At 36.2% G+C, this 22,877-nt stretch overlaps 1 protein-coding gene and 1 non-coding gene across 6 annotated transcripts; both read right to left on the bottom strand.

Annotated features, from left to right (window-relative positions):
• Positions 1-1,979: 1,979 nt before the first annotated feature.
• On the bottom strand, positions 1,980-21,515 carry CHEK1 (checkpoint kinase 1). 5 transcript variants are annotated; one of them, XM_006209854.4, is made up of 13 exons: positions 21,452-21,515; positions 20,599-20,683; positions 18,772-18,995; positions 17,545-17,609; positions 17,382-17,451; positions 12,649-12,837; positions 12,112-12,216; positions 10,358-10,453; positions 7,438-7,546; positions 7,090-7,267; positions 6,708-6,839; positions 3,865-3,966; positions 1,980-2,667 (listed from the first exon to the last, which is right to left on the bottom strand). In XM_006209854.4, the coding sequence occupies exons 2-13, from the start codon at positions 20,661-20,663 to the stop codon at positions 2,572-2,574; spliced, it is 1,431 nt and encodes a 476-aa protein (XP_006209916.2). In that variant the 5' UTR covers positions 20,664-20,683; positions 21,452-21,515; the 3' UTR covers positions 1,980-2,571. The 5 variants fall into 5 exon arrangements, with proteins under 5 accessions (XP_006209916.2, XP_072809963.1, XP_072809965.1 ...); XM_072953862.1 differs by lacking the exon at positions 21,452-21,515 and adding an exon at positions 21,395-21,436; XM_072953864.1 differs by lacking the exon at positions 21,452-21,515 and adding an exon at positions 21,124-21,197.
• Positions 15,655-15,727, bottom strand: TRNAA-GGC (transfer RNA alanine (anticodon GGC)). The gene has a single exon. It is a non-coding gene; the product is annotated as a tRNA-Ala (tRNA).
• Positions 21,516-22,877: the final 1,362 nt, after the last annotated feature.

Here is a 22,877-nt window from a genome sequence, read left to right on the forward strand (position 1 = left end):
GGTGTTCAACTCACCCCTTCTTTGGCTCCGGAGAGTCTTCAGTGAAGAGTCTACCCTTAACATAATTATAACAATAAATTGACTCCTTTGAATTTACTTGCTATGTAAATATGTAGGTCATAATTATCACATCTTCTCACACACAATGTTACTGATTCATCTCAGCATAGAGGGGCAGGGGGAAATCCCACAGTCCCTCCTCTCACCTTGTATTGGTATTATGTTCTTCAAGGTATTTTCACATACATGGTTGCATCTGTTCCTCAGAAAAGAGCCCAGAAGAGTAGTCAGGAAAGATAGCATCATCCTTAGTTTATAAGTAAGAAAGTGTGACATAAAAATGTTTTATATATTCATACTCTGTATTGTTCTGAACTTGTCAGGTTTACAGAGCTACAGGGAGCCCTGGCCAGATTTCAAAACCAAATCTACATGATCTCAGTCTGTTTGCACCACACTATGACTATTAGCCAAAAATGGTCCTTTCAAGACCAAAATCAAACTTCTCTCCTACACAAGCCCATTTCCTATTAGCCATTGCTCCCCAACACCTCTGCTTAAAAGCCCTTGAGATCAACTGGGGAGTCTTAACGGTGCCTTTTGCAGAGCAGAAACCTTTAATTTTTATAAAATCTAATTTGTCAATGTTTTATTTACGGGTAGGGCTTTTGATTTCATACATAAGAACTCAGAATCCCAGAGGAATTCTCAACTTGAAATACAGTTTACTGGGGGGCAAGAAAGAAACAAAATTCTACTAACATTGTGGACACTTTTTTTGAGGGAGGGGGATAAATATTAGCTAAATACATTAAATACAGCTAAATCTATTCACAATATATGTTGTGGGAATGAATTCAAGTATGTTGTTGAAATTTAACGGCAGAGGAGTTCTGGCTTCCAATAATGGTGGATTCGTTCGGTTGAACTAGCCCTACTTCAGGTAACTATAAACACTGAACAAAATTTCAGAAACAACTATTTTAAAGTTCCTTGAAGAGAACTATATAGAAGTTTCCTGTATTTGTATTTTGTATTCGTATATTTTATGTATATTTGCTGAATTGAATAGCAGTTGCTGAATTGAATACAGAATATGAAAACCACATCAAGGAAGATTTCTAGAGTTTTGACTCAAGAAACTGGGGAGCTAATGTAGTATTTATTTAGACGGGGACTCTAGGGAGGAGTAAGTTGGAGGACATGGATCAGAAGTTGGTTTTGGCCATAAGATGACTATTAGTCAAGGGGAAATGTCAGGTAGGCTGTGGCTATAAAAGCCTGGAACTCAGGGGAGAGGTCAAAGCCAGAGACAACTTTGATTCTGAGAGTTACTGATGGCCAGCTGACAATTCTCAAGAACAAAATTTCTTTCATATTTGAGAATGCACTGGCTCAATTCTTAGGAGCCTCCTGTAGGTTTGAATTGATTCCTCTTATGGGTATACTACAGTAACACAATTCACCAGTATATACCTCATATGATAAACTCGATAAAATTTCACGCTTTTGGCCTCAGACTAAGATAACTGACTAATTTTTATAAATTACCAAGGAAAAGGAATACAGGGTCCCAATCGAATACATTCAAAAGTTAGTATGAATTTTATCAGAAGAACAAGGTCTTACTAAAACTAATAGGTAAAAGGTCCTACGGATAGGAATAGGAACTAATAGGAATCAGATCTATTTCCATCATAGCTTCCTCACGTCTCCCTGCTCTTGCACTCCTTACCACCTGGAAGCTTAGCCACCAATAAGTTCACAGAGTTAGCTATCCACTTTCAAAATAGAATTTATTTCTGTAATAAAGAATTAAAATATGGCTGTGAAAGTAGAAAATAATACAGAAAAATATTTAAAATGTGCAACAGTAATTCAGAGTAAAGGTAGTTAAGCACTAGAGTTCATGCTCAACTTCTACTTGACAGACCAATCCATATTTTATATATTGTTAACTACACCAGAAAAACAAAACATACCGACTTGCAATTTTAATTAATAATTATAATTCAAAAACAGGTTTATATACCTGGTCAGGCCCTTTTGAAAATATAAGTACAAATCTTATGGATATATTTTGATGTTCGCTTCACTTCACAGACTGATAAATCTACTGTCCCAAAGTCACAGGTTGTTTTTATTAACTCATTCATGCAATTAAGCCAACATGGAGGAAATACGTACTTTTTGGATGAAACCAAATGTTTTGGTAAAAATAGGACAAGTGTATCATTTTTCATTATGTTGGTAATAAAAGCCGGTAAACGCATGTATCCCCAAAGCTTGGTTTACACCAGGTGGGTCTCAAATTAAGACACTAACCGCAGGTGAAGAAATATCTAATGAATTCTATACACCCCTTCCCCAGAGTTTTACTTACAGTTAAGATATAGGTATTATTTGTATGAAGAACATACAAAAAAGGATTGAAAAATGTTTCGCTAGAAGGAAGACAGCTCTTCAGGGACTACTGCTTGCAGTTTGCAGAGTAAGATAATCTTCTCTAGGAAGAATAATGTCCACATAGCAGCACTATATTCACCAGGAATCCCAGAGCCAGTGGATCTATCATGTGGCAGGAAGCCAAACCTTCTGGCTGCTTACAACATCACTCAGCTTCCCTTTAATCTTCAGGAAGTGTCTCTTGAATTCCAATCCATCACCCTATGTTAGGAATAATATCCAAAACTAATGTCAAAAACATGAGACCATGCCATAAAATTAAACTTTCTTTAATGGAAAGTAGAGACAGACATCCATAATTATGTCCAGCTACAATTATCTTCAGGTCCTCTTATGAAGACAAAATATGTTGGGAGAAGAAATGGCTACATAAATATTTCTGACTTGATCTGGGGCCCAGAGAGCAGAAACAATGGCAACCTGTCTTTTTCAAGTGGTATCTTTGGACCGATGTCATTGTTTTTCATAGGCACTGGGAGTTTATAAACTAGAAATAAGCCACCCAACCACACTTAAGTCTGCCAAAATACTGTGGCAACAAAGCCAGTGATTCAGTTATCAGAAGGATTTCACTACACTAGGATCTTACTTTAATTTCCCACCAAGCATCTGGACAATAGAATTGCAGCAAATTTCTCATACAAAGAACGTGACCTACTCTTCCAATCTCATTTAGAGCCACGTACAATCTCTCAGGAAATAGAGAAAATGCTATTTTGGTCTTATACACCAAGGGCTTTAAAACTCTAACCCCAGAACCACTAATTTCTAAAGAAAGAATTAGAAATGTGAACAAAACTCTATGTATATAAGTATTAATCATAGAGTTGCTTGTAATAGATAAAGGTTCATTAATTATAATGTACATTTTGAAAAATCATAATTTTTATGAAAAAGATATTGTATACAAATTCAACAAGAAAAAGTTTAGAATGCTACAAAATATTAAGGGTAATAAAGGGTAATTATTTTAATAGTAAAAATAATTTAGGACTACTTTTATTTTCTTATGTGTTATTTATTTATAGATTCTAAAAAAATAAAAACTTATAATAAGGAAAATGTCATTTGAAAAAACTATGCTTTAGAAGAAAAGATAATGACAAGAACAAATGTTCATGATATTAAATTTTAAAAAAACTCTAGTTACCTTATATTTATAAATATAATGCCATTAAAAAAAATCCCCACATAAGAGTATTTCCAAATAGTACATATTATAAATAGTAGTAAGGCTACTATAATAAAATATCAAAAACCTGTATTCTCTTTGGATGATAAAATTAAGCTTGATTCTTACTTTCTTCTTTACACTTTATGGTATTTTTTAAATTTCTGAAATGAACATGTAATACTTCAGCAAAACAAAAGTTAAAAAAAAAGTGCTATTTTACATACCTTAGAAAGCCGGAAGTCAACCAAGATCTTCTCATCCATTTCCACCAAATTCACTTTGAAAATCAATTTATTGTTTCTTCTATCTGTTGTTGATACAGTAACCTAAGAAAATAAAAATAAGATTAAGCCAGATGTGTGAGCAGAAAATACTCTAAATAAAAACTATAATCTCAGCTGAGTGATAATACTGGGATAAAAATGTGAAAGGCGCTTCTGTGACAGGAGCAGTGCCAGCTGAAAATCTCACTCCTCCCAGGGTCTTTACTCTCTCTACAGGTATGGATGTGCCCAGCCAGACCTATCTCTCAACAGGATGCAGCTCCATTATCAGGGATTCAGTCTATGTGAACTCTTAGCAACAAAATTAATTTATTATTTTACCAAAATACAACTGAAAGAAGAAACAACTGAAGAGAATAAAAAGAGACTGAGAAGGAAAACAACATTATTAACACACAAGAAAGAAAAAGAGGCCAGACTCGTGGGTGAAAAGCTGTAATGGTGATCAAAAGATGGCAAAAGTCCTGAGAAGCTTTTGAACTCCCACTTTTAGTGTTTCAGAAGCCCAGGCAAGAAGAGTGACATGGAAAGAAAGGCCCAGCCAACAGCCAGCACCGAGGCCCCAAATATGGATAAGACAACCAGACCACCAGCCATAGTGAAGCCGTCAAATGACTATAGCTTTTTCAGAACACTGAAAACTAACCGAAAGCTTGCAGCAACACAGGTGCATACACACAAAACAGAAGAAAACTTGTAAAAACTAAGTTTTCTCACTCTAACTACCTTATTCCCATCGCCCACTCCTCCTCAGCTCAGTAGTAGCCTTGAAAATAACAGTCCGCATTCCAGGGCCAGGAACAAATGCAGCAGAATAAACCGCGTTCATAAATTGTCTTAAACTTATCTGCCTCTCTGGAAGACCTGCTCAAACACTTGTCTTTATTTTGCCTGCTGGACTAGACAGAACTTGTGCTAAAAGCTGCCACCTGGAGAACATGTATCAAAAATATTTACAGGCAAATGCTTACTGAGGCAAAGGAAAACATTTGGGGGAAATAACATATTACCCAAAAAAGCTGAAATAAAGGGTTTGAGAGTGAGAGGTTTTGAGGGAAAAGTGCTCTGAAAATCTCTCACATATTCCTGGAAATCTAAATGGCTATACTCACACCCAGGGAACTGTATACACTGAGGAAAGGTCTGAGAAGGCTCTGAGCTCTATTTCTTGCTGACCGGGAGGTACTGCACAAACAGGAAGTGAAGGCTAAGGCAGAGCTGTAAACTGCCTGGCTGGGTGTTGACAGCATGCCCCAACACACACACACACACACACACACACAGAACCCCTCTGCCAATGGATAAACAAAATGTTGTCTATCTATATAATGGACTAGCATTCATCCATAAAAAAAAATACAGTACTGGTAAATGCTACAACATGAATTAACCTTGAAAATAATATGCTAAGTAAAAGAAGCAAACACAAAGGGTCACATACTATATGGTTCCATTTATATGAAATGTCCAGAATAGGTAGTCCACAGGGAGTATGTTACTGGTTGCCAGGGAATGAATGGAGGAAGAGATGAGTAATGACTGCTAACTGGTAGGAAGTTTATTTGGGGTAATGGAATGTTCTAGAATCAAATGGTAACAGCTGCACAATCTTGTGAATATATTTAAAACCACCAAATTGTACACTTTAAAATAGTTAAAGTGATGATTTGTATATCATGTGAATTTTATCTCAATAAATCTACCTAAAATAAAACAGTGAAGTATCAATCAGGTGAGAGGAAAATCAGACTGGCCTCAGATTTCTACACAGTAACATTTGCCCCTAACTTTCAAATTTGAAAGCTTACAAATCTACAGAAAAACTGGAAGAATTATACAATAAATAACCACAAACTATTCATTGGCCATATCAAGCTAGATAAGCATATGTTTACTTATCTTTTTTTATGTGATTGTCCTTTGTTTTCTTTAGTTTTTTTTTTTTTTTTTTGCATGGGGAGGTAATTAGGTTTATCTATTTATTTAGTTTTTTGATGGAGGTACTGGGGATTGAACCCAGGACCTCATGCATGCTAAGTATGCACTCTACCACTTGAGCTATACCCTCCCCATTTCTTCTTTAGTTTTTAAACTAAGTTACAAATGGCATTCATTGCACTTCAACATGTGTCTCCGACAAAGACATTCTCCTAGAAACTATAATATCATGATCACATCAAAGAAATCTGACAATGATACAAAAACATCACCTTATATAAAACTCATATTCATATTTTCCAAATTGTTCCAGTAATATCCTTCATAGCTTTTTTCTTTAAATCCATAATCTAGTAAAAGGTCATGCACTGCATTATTTATCAGGCCTCTTTAGTCTCCTTCAATACAAAATATTCCTCTCTCTTTGCTTTTCATGATATTAAGATTTTTGAAAACTCTAAAGATAGATTAAAATGTCAGTGTTGTAAATATGCTATAATAATATAAATGACAAAAACTGGTAGGTGGGAGCAGGGGAGATGAAGGAGGTATGGGATTGTTAACGGATCCATCTCTCATAGAAGGGAGTCAACCGTTAACTGTTATAATTTAAGTTAGTACATAATTTTTAAGAAAATAATGATGTGAGTCTTAACATTTTTAATAACCTTAGGGATGTCTTTTTAAAAATATTATTTAAGGTAAAGAACACTTTATGTAAATTCCTTTTTTCAAATTAAACTAATTACTTTATATTTTTAAAATACACTGATAATGATAGTTTTTTACTCAAATATTTAAATTTTTCTTCAGTAAAAGACAAAATGAAAATCAATGAAACATACCTGATTCATACAACTTTTCTTCCATTGATAGCCTAGTTTCTCACAAGTCTCTTTCAGGCATTGATAAGATTTGTTTGCATCCAATTTGGTAAAAAATCGTGTCATTCTTTTGACCAAGCGCTGCCAGGGGTTCTACAGGTTAAATAGAGTAAAGCTGCATAAATCATTGGATTTACCACCAAAAGCAGTCACATCATAGCTATTTGGTCTGAAAATTCTTTTCTCAGACTTAGGTTTCTTATATATGAAGGTCTCCCCTAATTCTCTCCTCCTTGTCAAAAAAAAAACTGTATTTCTAAGATTTATATATTTTTAAAAAGATTTTAAGACAACAAAAAATGAAGGGCTTCCATGATTTATTTGAAGAACTAAATTCCCTTACCTGTGAGGATCCTGGGGTACCAAGTAACTGACTATTCAAAAGCATATGATCAGGACATGTGGGCTGGGAAAAACTGATCCCTTGTACCAATTTATCAATGTATGAAGGGCTGGTGTCCCATAAGGAAAGTCCTGTCCGTGGTTCTGGCTGAGAACTGGAATACTTCACATTTTCTTCACTGAAGTATTAAGATACGGAGAAAAATGTATCTTTAAATAAAATTCATCAGGCCTTTCTTATATCACATTACCATTCTTACACTGATATAAATTATATTCATCTTCAGAAAATAATATATATGCATATTATTTTTAATGGGATACTTGATCTTTTATTAATCAATCTTACCTAGAAGCACTGTTTACTGGAGAGAAGTCCAAATTGGATTGAATGTGCTTAGAGAATCCGCCAGGAGACTCTGATACACCACCTGAAGTGACTCGGGGCCTCTTTGCCCCTAAAAAAATAAATAAATAAATATAAATGCTTTCAAGTTTTCTGTGGAGGTATTTTTTAATTAACCCAGAGGGCAACTTGAAGAAGTAAACCCATATCTAAATCCATTTCTTTAACACAAAATACTTATATGACAAATAGTGACTCTTCCTACATAATTTTATGAGAAATGTGATTATCAGAACTTACAGGGTATCATGTTAAGGCCATAATTTTAATGGTACTATTTATGATAAGAGAACAGTGTTCTGTGAAGGCTGAGAAACCCAGCTAAAGGATCAAAACTTTTCAAAACAAAAAATAATTTATGATAATGATAATGAACATTATGAATCTGCTGTATCCAGCATTCTTTGTTCCCCTGGAAAGGCTTTACCAAGAATAATTATTATACAGAATATGATGCCACTATAAATTCATGGCTACTACCCTCAGCTAGATCCTCACTCAACACTTGACAGTCAGTCCTATGGTTCTCTATTCAGTTTTCTCTCCTTTTCTCCACAATGATTCTTTCAAAATTTCTATACTCCTGTCAAATTACCAAGACCACGCTCTAGCACCTCATTACTTAGCATGATACCATCTCCCATTTCATAAAGAAAATAAAAGTCATTAGAAACTCCTTCAACTTGCCACCACCAAATCTGCTAACTTAATTTGCATTCCTACCCATCCTCTCCTCTCTTCCCTCCTCCCATCAAACTTTTATCCCTCTACTTGTACTTGAGCCCATACCCTCCTATCTCCTCAGGGATCTTGAGGTTCTTTCATTCCCCCTCTCTTAGACTTTCAGCCTCTTCCTCGCAACTGGATTTGTCCCCAAACCATTTACCCATGCTTAAGTTTAGCCAATCTTTTTATTTATTAATCCATTCATTTAAATATTTTATTAAGCCTACTCTGTATCAGGCAGTAAGATGGAAGAAATAGCATGTTGATACGCTGACAAGAAAGAGCCAGCATAGAGGGAAGAGTTAATAATGCAGGAGAGAGAGAAGAACTGCTAGACAATGTCCCTGCATAGAAAAGAGAACTAGGTCTATCGCACAAGAGAAAGGGCTGGTGTGTCTTTGGAGCAGACTATTTACCCAGAGCAACAGGGGAGGAAGCAGACTTATGAGCATGAAGGCGGTTAGGTGGGTGAAGATGGTGGTGGGAGCTTGCGGAAGTTCCTTTGTTATTGCTTCTGTTTCCCAGCAAAATAGGAAGAACTGCCAGCAGCTGAGAGTGAGGATGGAGAAGGAGGTATTAGAAGTTAAAGAGAAAAGAAAAGGTATAAAAATGTGATTTAGGAGAGGAGGGTGGTAAAAGAAGTGGGAAAATGCATTTTGATTGCCTGGCAGAATAAAGAGCCCACTTGAGATCAGTGATCCTGAATTTAAAGCAAACATTGTTGTATTTTTTTTGCCAACTGCAATCAGCCACAGAGGTATAAGTGTAGAGTAGGTAGAAAACTGGATTAAACTTGGATTAGGTTTTGCTCAGTAAGTATGATGAGAAGAGAACGGGCAAGGAAGTTGAAGACAAATGTAAAGAAGTCATTATAATGACTAATCTTGGGATTTAAAATAGTGAGGACGGAGCTCAGGACCTACGGAGGGAGCAGATAAAAGACAGTGAAAAGGTGGTAGAATTAATGGATTGCAAGTCCAGGTAGGTTCAGAGAATGTCTGGAGTCAGGGTACTAGGAGGAAACCAAAAAAACATATATATACTGGTGGTCAGAGCAGTATGCCTGAAGACAAGATCAGTAGAGGGAGAGAAAGTCAAAGAAATGTGGGGTCAGGATATTAATTAGAAGGGTCATCTAAATGAATATTTAAATCACACACACACACAACACACACCTCCCCCACACCTCTATGAAATAATTTTACTTAACTTCTCAAATTAAACATGTCCAAAATCAAATAGAGTTTCCTCCCAAATCTGTTTTTCCTCCTGAGTTACATCCCAGTAAATGGTTCCACCATTCACAAGGTTGTTCAAACCAGAAAGGAGACATCCTTGATCCTCATTCTCCTTCATCTTCCACACGTAAACAATCACCAGAACTATCAATTCTACATCTTAAATTCCTTTGGAATCTATCTCTTCTTTCCAATCCCATTGTCATTAACCTAGTCCAGCCTACCATCTTCTCACATCCAGGATCAAAAACAATGAAAAAAAAAAAAGTAGCTAGAAAGATCTTTTAAAACCAAATACACAAGCATGTCATTTGCTTGCTTAAAAACTCTCAAAAGGTTTTCCCAGTGGCCTTCAGTTAAAGCCCAAGATCCTTAATGTGGCCTACAAGGTCCTGCACAACTACCTATCTCTTCAGCCTCATCTCAAACCTCTCTCCTTCTCCCCCGTCTCTATTCACTCATTTACTCAACAAACATTTACTGACATGGTCCATGCCACAAATGCATCAAGTTCCTGTCAAGTTCCTCAAATGCATCACTTTCTAAACTCAGAGACATTCCAAATGCTGCTTCCATGTTCAGAATCTGCCATTCATTTTGCTAGTACTCATATAGCTGGCTCCCCTTTAATTTTCAAATCTTAGATTTAATGCGATTCCCTCAGGAAGACAAGTTTTCTCTGGCACTTAAGATTTGGTCAAATTCTTAGCTATAGCCTCTGACTTCCCACTTTATAATTATTAATAAATTTAAAATTATTTTTTGTATTTCTGTTTTTTATATTAGACTCCATGAGGACAGAGACCACAGCTACTTTGTGTTGTTGTCTTATGACACTGACTTTGCAAGTTCCTTTTCTTTCACAGAGAAAAAAAAAACTTTTATTTTGAGGATATTACCTTTCTTGAGTGGTTTGTTGTACCATCTATCTTTTTTGATGTCTGGGATGGTAATCCTTACTGATGGATTCTCAACTAGGATTTTATGCAGCAGAGCTGAAAACAAAACATTAAGGTATTATTTATAAAAGAGTCACACAAATTAGAAAAGGCTATATAGCTTGTGGTGCAGAACACACATCCTCTATTGCTTTCCTTATGTCCAAATATTATTTTGGGGGAAGAGAAAGAATAAAGTTACTAAATTACTGCTTTAATTTCATGCAGTTGTTCTTTGCTACTGTCTATATCTTAGAATATTCTTGCCAGATCTGATTCTCAGTTGTTTGAAATAAACAGAACAAGAGCCAGGTGGAAATGTCTCTCTGCACATGATGATATTTACAAGAAGATACAAAAAAACCTCTTACCAATTTTTTTTTAAATAAACAGTTGGGATTTTTTTTTTAATAAACCCTCTTACTCATTTCTAATACCAAACTTCATTGTTCCAATATGTCATATTAAGTCCTCATTCACACAGTTTTATAAGGGAAATTTACTTCCCAATAATTTTTAAAAGACAGTAATAAAAGTAACCATCAACCTAAGGTATCTTAATTATCTTGATATAGAACCTCCCAACACCAAAATAATTTTCTGATGGACCAAAGATTTAAGTGAAAAAAAAAAATGAAGCCATGGAAACATAGGAATTTTTTTCTAATGCTGAGGGTAGAAAAGACCTTTTCAAACAAGACAATAAAGTCAAAAACCACAAAGGACAAGATACTAGATTTAAAAAAGATATAAAACTTCTATATGTCAAAATAGCATAAACAAAATAAAAATACATGGCAAGTTATCAAAAATATTTGTAACAAATGTAAGGATTTAATGATAGTAATTTTTTTAAAAAAACCTCATATAAAGTAGTAAGAAAATCTCCTACCCAAAACAAGCAAAATAGACACATCCACAAAAACAGACAAAAAGCTAATAAATATATAATGGGTATACAAGGTCATTGGTACTAAACTGAAAAAAAAACAAAACAGTGAATATATTTCTTATAGGTAGGCCTATTAAAAAAAAAAGTTTAAATGTAAACTAATGAAACTGTGACAAAATGGTAGAAAACTTCTGGAAGCAATTTGGCAAAGTAAATCATCATAATTAAAAACTACACATCTTTGACTCTGCAATTCCACTTCCGGAGCTTTATTTTAATTAAATAATTTAAAAGCATGTGCGAAGATTAAGTCATATGGATGATCATCATATCTCTTTCAAAAAAGTGAAAAATCACAAAAAATTCTCAATCTCTAAAAAGGTGAACTGGGTAAGTATAGTAAAGCATCATAGCCTTTAAAAACAATGATGCAGAACTACAATTATAGTCACGGAAAAATGTTCACAAAGCATTAACACAAAAAAACAGGTTAAAAAATAGCATGTATAATGGGCTATCTCATTTTTTCTAAAAAACACACATACTTATAAATAATATACATTTATAACAAACATATTTTTTTTTTTACTACAAAGTATGGAAGCACATATCAAAATATTAAAAGAAGCTATTTCTGAGTGCTGGGATTATAGGGTTGGACTTTTTAAATTTTTATTTATTATTTTTCTAATTTATCTACAAGGATTGTGGAGTATTTATGTAATGATTTAAAAGTTAAAAAGATAAAAAAGGAAAAAATTCAAACAGCACCAGGCTTCATTAGTCGAGAAATCAGTACTTTAAATCAAGATAACCCAGTTACCTAGAGGAGCAGAATCGATTTTTTTCCAAGGGTTGAGGTATGTTTTTTTTTCTTTCCAATCACAATATTCCTGACAACTGTCGCTAGGCTGGTCCCACGGCAACTCTAAAAAAGAAACACGTCCCAGCTTTGTGAGTGTTTGCATCATTATATAATACAGATTTTAAGGGAAAATAATTAATGACACAAATCTATTAACAGTTTCCCCTAAATTAATTCAATATGGCTCCCAAACTAAGAATGCACAGAAATTTTAGAGATATTCCTAAGATAGACAATCCACTTCATGCTTTACTCTTTCCAAAAATGTTCACATGAATTTTAAAAGAGAGAGTTACTGTGATATTTCATTTTATTGCTATACATAGTTCATTTTCAAAAACCTTTGGGATTAAAAGTTCCAACTTACCTATAAGTAAGTTAATATTAAATACTATCACATAAATATGGATTCCTTTGATTTATTTCATTTATTTTGGTATAACAAATCTGGCTCTCCATAGGACAGGAATTTTATCGTGATTAAATAGCTCTCACCTCCGGCCAACATTGCAGTAAGTACTATTCCACAGGACCAAACATCAACTGGTTCTGCATGAAATTCTTTTCTCTTTAGAAGTTCTGGAGCAACATATGGTAAAGTGCCACACATCTTGTTCAATAAACGCTCACGATTATTATGTCGGAACACTGTTGCCAAGCCAAAATCAGAGATTTTGAGGTTATCTAAATCAAAGGGAAAAAAGGATGGCACTAGATAAAAATGTTTTATAAATAGATATACTTAGAGGAATTGAGTTTTATTGGAAAAACCACTGGTGTTACTTAAGATTTGTAGAACTTCTCTACCTTAAAATGACCAAAAAGAAATTTTTAAAAAAGAAGAAATAAAAGACACCATCATATAGCTAAAACTAGAAAGAGGCCTCACGGGTTCTACCAGCTTAAGAGAAATATGGTCAATACAGAAACTGTATGGGCCAGGGTACAAAAAGATACTGGAGTCAAAAGGGCCTTCTAGCAAGGAGCACTCCAGACTTGGACTGAAAGCAGAGCCACACCCTCGTCGGTTTGTGCAGAGGGCAGGAGGGAGACATCAATAATACACTGGGCACAACGTTCTCAGCAGCTAACAAACCCAGCTGGCCGGAAGAAAACATGTAAAGACACATCAAAACTAAAGATCCACAAAACACCAGAACTTCTTGTCAAAGTGCCTAAGTTTAGAAAAGGAGGAGGAATTCTGTACAAAAAATAAGCCAGAAGAGCAAATTTCCACTCTAACTTCCCATCTTTAACATATGCAAACTGTAGGCATAACTTTTAACCTTAAAAACTACTTAGTGAATATCTACTGTAACTGAGTGACACTGTGCTAGCTAATGTAGGTAGATACATTACCGAAGACTAACAGTAACAACTGCCACGAAGGTTATAAAAATATAGAAAGTTACAAGATCTTATAAGAAGGGAATCTAACCTAGTCTTCAGTTAGGGGAGATCCCCATTATCAGGTGTCAACTGGTACAACCTTTTTAGAAAGCAATCTGGCAAAGGATGCCAAAATTTGAAATATGCATGCTCTTTGAAGCAGCAATTCCCACTTCTAGGACCATATCCACAAAAATATTTCTATAAATTCAACAAACATAGGGATATTCATAACAATATCATTTATAAATAACTTCAATGTCAATCAATAAAGAAATGATTAAATCTTGTAGCACACATGTAGGTAATTGTTAAAAACAAAAAAAAAAAAACAGCTGTATCTATATGCACTGACATAGAATCGGGTATAAATGGAAAAAAAGGCAAGCGCCATAACAAATGTTTATTAAAACATGACCCAATCTTTACACTGACCTGTGCACAAATTTATAGAATAGTAATCAGTGCTCTATTTTTTTAAGCTAGAAACAATGTAAATGTCCCCAAATAGGGGATTGATTCTTTAAAAATCAATGACATCCACCCAATGTAATATATAAGCAATGATGCTTACTTGTATGACTTGGGAGGTAGCCACTGTAGTTAACCTTTTAGGAGCTATATGTGGCATAATCTTTACAAACCACTGAGATGAAGAGCTCCAAGTTACCTGTAAGTAGTAATCACTGAAAATACTAATGGATGACCATAGTACTCCTTAGATTTTGTTGTTTCGCTATGTCTGCAACATAATACTCGGAGAACTGCATGTAATAAATTTTAAATTGAGGAGTGTGGTTACTTCTGAGAAAAAGAAAGGGGCACATATTTGTGAAGGGATTCACAAGAGGACTTCAACTATATTGGTGATATTTTCTTTGTTTTTTTTAAAGATTACTATTGAATAGAAACAAAAGATTATTTATATAATATGTTAAGATATGAAAAATCAATATAATGAACATCTGGTCACCTAACACTGAGTTTAAAAACATTCTGTTGCCTTTGAAATCTCCTATAAATCCTCCCCTAAATAGATTCCCTTTCCTAACTCCTTAAAAGTAACCACCATCCTGATTTTTGTTTTAATATGCCCTTTCTTTTCTTCTTTATTTTTTGTATGTTTGTATCTCTAAACAATATATTTGGTTTTATACATTTTAAACTTCATATAAATAGAACCGTGCTTATATGAATTCTTCTGCAACTTTTTTTTGCTCTATTATCATTATATTCTAGAAATTCATCCATGTCATTACTTGCAGCTATAAATCATCCATTTCATAACTTATCTATTCTACTGCTGATACATATTTGGGTTGTTTCCAGTGTTTTGCTGTTATAAGCACCACTGCTGTGAACAGCATATATATATGTAATTTTTTTTAAGTCAGGTGGGTTACTGAGGTGTTTATATATATTTCCTTTATCCTCACAACCCAGGTAGATTCTCTTAATATCCCTATTTTTATAGATGAAGAAAGTGAGGCAGAGAGAGTTAAGCAACGTACCCAAGGCCAAACACCTACTATGAGGAGGCCTCGATTAAACCTAGGTTCAAATGACTCTAAAGCTCAGGCTCTTAACACTATGCTATATGCCTTTAACACTTAGAAACATAATCCTTCCTTTCCAGAAGATTTTATGTAGCTTGAAACCTGCACTTAATCAAAATAGGACTTAATTTGAGATAAGTAATGGGAGGAAATGATTATAATTCCATCAAGGCTATTACTATTCAAAAAGTAATACACATAGAACAAAAAGGCATCTCCCAGTTTGTGCTCTCATTTCTCAGGATTCATCAACAGACCATTCTACAGTTTCTTTTCCCCATACGCCAAATTTTTTCAATATCTAAAATTTTGCTATGCACCTTATGAAACAACTTGTGGAAGGCTAAGTAATGAGAGGAGGATCTTAAGTAGGTAGGTTAATAAAAAGGCGTCTAAAAGATATTAACCAAAACATTAACCTTGGTTATAACAATTGGTGGGTTTCTGGTGATTTTTTACTTTCTTCTTTATACTTTTTTTTAAAAAATTAATTAATTTATTTATTTTTGTCTTGAGGGGAGGTAATTAGATGTATTTATTCACTTGTTTATTTCAATGGAGGTACTGGGGATTGAACCCAGAACCTCATGCATGCCAAGCATGCACTCTACCACTGAGCTATGCCCTCCCCCTCTTCTTTATACTTTTGATCGTATTTTATGATTATCTTTTATCTTTATAAAGAGGAAAAAAACAGTATTTTTAGTTTGGCAACAAAGTGTTCAGATCCCAGATATTACTAAATATTCACATCTCCATTATTATATATGCTGGCTTAATTTATCCCCTTATATGAAGGTCAATTACAGAGCTAGAAATAGGAAGCTGATGAGAACATACCCTGGTACTTGTGATGGGGCACAATACTGCCAGAAACACTAAACCTCAGGGTTAGACAAGAAGTTAAAAGTACTTTAGTCCAACCAGCCAAGCAATGTTTAAATCCCCTTTACAATATCCCTGTTTGTTAATTAATAATCCAGTGTTTAAGTCTCATGTTATGAACCCACTGCAAAGCAACCTGTTTAGTTTTTGGACAGATCCATTAATGGGAGTCATCCTTATACTAATCCCAACTGTTTCCATCAGTTTTCAGCCACACATTGTGAAAACCTGTATTTAACAAATAGTAAGTTTTCCTTAAGTTCCCCAATTATTCCTTATTCTAGCCCTTTCATCACTCTGGTCACTCTCCCATAACAGTACTTCAGCAACTACATACATTCTACAGTCCTGTCCCAAACACCCATTATTTCTGGTGTGGCCTCACAGAGAAGTGTTGGGTGCTACCTTCCTCATTCTCACCTTAGTACCTTAGCTTTCTTTCTTTCTTTTTAAAGTATAGTCAGCTTACAATGTTGCGTCAATTTCTGGTGTACAGCATAATAGTTCAGTCATATATATGTACGCACATATATTTGTTTTCATATTCTCTTTCATTATAGGTCACTGCAAGACATTGAATATAGTTCCCCGTGCTACACAGTATAAACTTGTTGTTTATCTATTTTATATATAGTAGTTCGTATCTGGAAATTTCACGTTAGTTTTCTAATGACCAGATCACACTGATGACTAATATGAAGCCTGCTGTCTTGCAAGTCCTTTCAGACCTGCTCTGCTGCCAAAGACATGCCATTAAACTGTACTTATTTGGTTAGTTTTTTTAATCCAAATACTGGACTTTACATCTTTCCCCATTGGAAAACAACTTGTTAACTATGACCCACCTCTCTAGTTTGCTAAATTCATTCATTCAGTAACATTTTTGAAAGCCTATTTTCCAGGCACTATTCTAATACATTAAACAAGACAAAAATCATTGCGCCTCATGCAGCTGATATTTTATCACCCTTTTTTTTGATTCTGATTCTATAAGTTAACATTTTCACTATCCATTCCTCTCAGTTTTTATGACATCTATAAAATATAACTAAAGTCCTTGCATCTTTATCCAAGTCATAAATTAAAAAGAACAAACAGGACAAGGCTAAGGCCCAGGGTATTCCAATAGAAATGTCCCTTTATTTATTCATTAAAGAGTTGTTTAAGACAATTTGTATAGTTGTTCATCCAGTGAGATACCTGTGTACCTAGATCAGATTTCTCTATCACAGCCACAACTATATCATGAAGGACTTGTGAAATATACTGAGCCTCCCAAATTCCCTAGGCTTTTCCGATCTTCTGTCCTGAAGTTTCAATAATGCAAAAGCCTTGACCCTGCCTTCGTATAGCTGTATTAAAATAATTCATGTAGCAGTGACAAAATGCTAAACTTACCCCTTTCATCCAATAGGAGATTTTCTGGCTTAATGTCCCTGTGAGTTATCCCAATACCATGCAGATAAACCTGTGAGAGAAGCAGAGGACGTATACCAGAATTGGGTAACTTACTTCACTAATATTAATTTTAAGTAAAAGGAAAAGAGACAGCTGTACCTACCACCCCTGCCATGAGTTGGTGGAAGAACCTCTGAGCATCTTGTTCAGGCATGCCTATGTCTGGCTCTGTAAAAATTAATTATGAAAGTTTACCAGGTAAATATAATCAGGCATCAACCACAAAGTCTCCTAATTCTAAAGTTAAACATTTAACAAAGAGAAATCTTATGCCAACAATTAAAAGGTTCTGGAGTCCACTAATATATGTAGTACTTAAAAACTCACATTTCCTCATCTAAGTGGCAAAAATAAATTAACATCACAGGAAAATCACAGAGAAATAACAAACTATTACCCGAATCAAAAATGTGAGCCATACCTTGAAAGTCCTTTCTTATTTTATACTAGCCATGATTTACTTGATATCCTTTAAATTCTCCCCTAATTTCTTCTAAATGCTATGCCAATATTTTTTCCACTCCTGAAATGTAATTGCCAAAGTGGAAGCCTGGGCAAATCTAAGCTGATTTCACTAAACATTTAACAACAGATTTAAACTTCATATCATTTCCCACACTACAAAGCCATGAATGCCTGTGAAGTTTCTCCAGGAAATAGCTTTATTAAGGAGGTTTCTTCTGTCAGTTATCTTGCTGTATTTTGACCTCCCTTGTTAACTTTTAATTTCTTTTACACTCAATTCTCTCCTAATATACATACTAGAGATCCTAATCACCACTTCTTAAACTGTTACTAGCTCTAAATAATAAATTCAGATCCACAGGAAATATTTTGTTTACTTCTTAGTGCTCTTTAATATCCAGACTTTGAATCTACACAGAACATTTACGTAGCAAACACAGAATTTACTTAATAGATATAAAGTAATCCTAGAAAATTCTCAATTATTTCACTTATATAACAATATACTATTATTTTGGATCTGTAAATGTATGCAATGATTTCATGTGACTAGAACGTCTCCAAAGAAAAAAAATTGCATAGGCCTATGACATATTGCATTTATGATACTTCACCATGAGATCCCAGTTTGATTATCATTCTTAAACTCTATAAAGCAGCAATCCCAACCGAAGTCACTTATACAACTTGGGAAAAGTTGCTTTGATGACACCACATATGCTTCGGCATTTACATAAGTTGCAAAAACAAGAAAATTTACTCCATTTTCACTACTGCATAAGCAATCCTGAATGGACAGTGAACAAACAGCAGGCCCAAGATTAAAACATAAATTTAAAATAATTATTTTAAAGCTTTTCCATACCTATTCTATCAAAAAGTTCTCCCCCACTACAATACTCCAGAAATAGATACTGGATATTGCCTTCTCTCCTGTGACCATAGAATTTCACTACATTCTCATGATTTAACATTTTATTGATACAGATCTCTTTCTTAATATTTTCTGGACAGTCTATGGCACGCTTCATGTCCACAATTTTCACTGCAACTGCTTCTTCAGTTCTTCTATTCACAGCAAGTTGAACTCTAAAAAGAAAAACAGTAATAATATTCCAGACCCTTGAATTCTATTTCTTTTAAAACTTCAAAATAATTAAATATAACTCATCCAAAACTATTTTACTATCACTTTCTCCACCTGGGAAAAACCATGGCAATGGTTTCTGCGATGTTCTCAACAGATACTACTCCTTTCTGAAATGTGAAGTATGATAGCTAATGCTCCAAAGAAGTCATTATGCTGTACAAGCAAAAGTGATTTAATAAATGCTTGATAAAATAAATTTAATGGGGTAATAGCAATTCTAGGCCATATCACATATACACATGCTCTATTCATTTGTTTTTCTTCCAGTTGTACTGAGATATAACTGACATAAAGCACTGAAATGATTATCATTGTAAGTTCAGTGAATATCCATTATCTCTTATAGATACAAAGTTAAATAGAAGAAAATACATAATTTTCCTTGTGATGAGAACTCTTTAGTATTTTAACTTTCATATATAACATACAGCAGTGTTAATTATATTTATCATGTTGTACATTACATCCCTAGTACCTTATTTATCTTATAACTGGAAGTTTGCACCTTTGGCTGCCTTCATTCACTGCCCCTACCCCCACACCCTGCTTCTAGTAACTACAAATCTGATTTCTTTTTCTATAAGTTCGTTTTTGAAGTATAATGGACCTACAACACTATGTCAGTTCCTGTAACAACTTAAGATTTGATATTTCTATACATTTCAAAATGATCTGCACGATAAGTCTAGTTAGGTTATGTCACCATACAAAGATGTTACATAGTTACTGACTATATTCCCCACGCTGTACATTTCATGCTGGAGACTCATTTATTTTGCAACTGTAAGTCTGTACCTGGTCATCTCCCTTAAGTATTTCTCTTCTCCCCAAACCATCCTCCCCTCTGGCAACTACCTGTTTGTTCTCTGAATCTGTTTCTCTTTTGTTATGTTTGTTCATTTGTTTTGTTTTTTAGATTCCACATATTAAGTGAAATCACACTTTGTCTTTGTCTGTCTGACTTATTTCCTTAACGTAATACCCTTTAGGTCTATCCACGTTGTCCCAAATGGCAAGGTTTCATTCTTGCTCTATTGATTTAATTTTAACATTACCTAATATTTATTAATCCTATACTATATATGTCTATGGCAACTGTTCTAAGTACCTACAGGGATATGTAACTATTATTGCAATTTTACAGCTGAGGAAACAGAAGCACACAAGGCCATTAAGAAGCTGGCCTAAGAACACAAAACAATGACTAGTATGTGGTAGAGTGAGGATTTGAAACCAGGCAGTCTGACTCCGGAGTCTTCATTTGTTCATTTAACCACTTTGCTTAAACCACAGGAAGGAATAAGTGGGAGAAGAAACTGACTCCCTAAGTCTCTTCCAGCTCTTTAAAAATGTTTTTTAAAAAGGGAGGGGTAAAAATTAATCCTTACAAAAGATTGTGTTGCTTCACTTCCCCCAAAGTTTTGGATTTCAAATGCAAATATCTGTTTTCTAAGGCGTCACTGTGTTAGAATAAACAACTCCAAAACAACAGACAGAAAACTAGAGCAACTGTGAAGGCACGGCAAAAGGACTCAAACTCACTCTCCGTAGGCACCTTCTCCCAGGGTTTGCACCAAGTCCCAGTCTTCCACAAAGGGCACTGCCATGATTCCATCAAGTGCCACGGCTGTAAAAGGCAGGAACCCAGAAAAGACGGTGGGTGAGGATAAGCTTCAATCATCTGTAAAGCCACGAGCCCTGCCTCTTGCTGTGATTCCTCAAGATAAATTACAGCTCCTGGTTTCCCCTTACGCCTCATCCACATTTTATCCAAATCTTTAAACCACAAGCAAGTATTCTAAACTCTGGCATTTCGTTGGTAAATCACAATCCCCACTCCTACGCAAACGGAAGGCCGAACCCTCGCCTTCCAGCCAGCAGAGGACAAGTACTAGTCGCGTTGGGTAGTTGGGGGGGGGGGGCTTGTGCTTTACGGTGGGGGCCTGGGGAAGGGGGTGAGAGGTGAGGGCTTGGATAAGAGTAAGGGGAGGCCGGCTAGTGGAGCAGGAAATAATACCTATGACGACCGCAGCCCCTCCTCCCCACTCGCTCACTCCCAATTCCTACCCCCACCCCGTCCCCGAGGCCCGGAGGAGCCCGGGGCGGGGCCAAACTGCCCCCAAGAAGCGGAAGGAAGGGCTGGGTGGCACGCGGACGGCTGGGCCAAACCTCGGGGGCTCCCAGCCAGCAGGGGGGTCGTCTTTCCAGTCCCTGTACGGCAGGGACTCCTGACACCACACTCCTCCCCTCTCCGAAACCGCCCCTCCCCGGGAGTCTCTCCGATCCCCAGGGCTCGGCATCGAGAACTTTCTCTAGCCGTGCCTCTCCTAAGTCGTACAGACGCCGAACTGCGGCTCCAGGCGCCTTTCCCATTCTACCGGCCGCCCCTCCTCACCAGGCCGTCCTCTGCCCGCCACCACAGGAATCCAAATGCAGAGCTTTTCCCGCCAAAACTTGCGGCGTCATACTGTCGCAAACGCACGCCCCGTGCCGTAAAGCAGGGAGGCGTGCGTTCCTGGCCCCGCTGCTCTGCAGACTGGCCGCACCTGGAGCCGGCGCCGACGTTCCGCGCAGGCTCGGGCCGGCCGAGCCCGGGTTACTTTGGAGTCGGAGGAGATCCTGGCTGAAGAGACCTAAGAACAGCCGGCCGCCTCGGTGCGAATGACCTCCGGGCCCAAACGCGGGCCCCGCCCGGCTCTCTGCCCGCCGCCCGACCGACGTCCGAGCACCTCGCCCCGCTGCCTGGCAGGGTTGGGGATCACACTCCATCAGTGTTGCTTCTGTAACTTTATAGCGCGGCCCCGATAAAACTAGAGCCAAGAAGCTAGGAACAGCTGTTGAGAACTGATCCTCTGAAGAATAAAAGGTGGTGGGAGCGAGAAGCATCCAAGACCGACCGCACGGAAGGCGGGTGGGAAGGCATCAGGACGAAGAGAGCTGTTCTTTTGTAGTTTGAAGTAATGTCAGGATGACCAGTTTTGCCTTGTCTTGTCTGAACAGGCTGCAAAACAATACCTCAACCCAAACTTACTGAATAAATGCAGCTACATAGCTTAGTTCTACCTCCTCTCTTATTGGTGTGTACGAAATGGGCAGGCAGAAGGGAAAAAGGTTGCATTTTACGATGCAAATTTTAAAAGCAGAGTAACCAATTTTGGTGGGTAAGTAAATTGTGGGAAGTGGACTAGCTGGAGAACAAACTAATGTGAAAAAATTGAAATAGTTACTCCCCCTTGACAGTGAACTAGACTGGAACTCAAGGCTCAGGCAAAATCATCTCCGTCAAATTCTCAAAACTGGGCCACACACAAACACTGAGCGTAACTGGCTCTTCATTTGTAATAGTGTAAAATATGTTACACAGAAGCGCACAATTTGATTTAAAGAAGCAAAGTCAGGGACAAAAACCAAGACCAGAACATTCTTGAAATGCGTATGTGAGAAGTTTCTAACTATGACGTCACAGCGTAGGCTTCATGTAATAAAGTAAGTTTTCCAGATCATTTACTCCATTTTCTCTAGTTTCTGGCACTGTGTGCTGCAAACAAAGAATATGAAGAAAGGTAGAGGACCTACACAGTTCCTTTGTGTCTGGACAGAATTAAGGGGTAGCTTAGTCTAAAAAAATAAGGTATACACATTTCAGGCTGAAGGGAGAAGAGGTGGACACGATAACCTCTGTTCTCTTCTAAAAGCTTACTAAAATATAGTCAATTTTAACAGTAAATATTAAATTAATAATAGTAAAATTTACTAACTTAAAATAGTAACTTTTTAAAAGGCAGTAACCCACAAACGGTATGAAAAACAAAATTTTTGCT

The sequence above is a fragment of the Vicugna pacos genome, chromosome 33 (assembly GCF_048564905.1).
Source record: "Vicugna pacos chromosome 33, VicPac4, whole genome shotgun sequence".
Lineage (NCBI taxonomy): Eukaryota > Metazoa > Chordata > Mammalia > Artiodactyla > Camelidae > Vicugna > Vicugna pacos.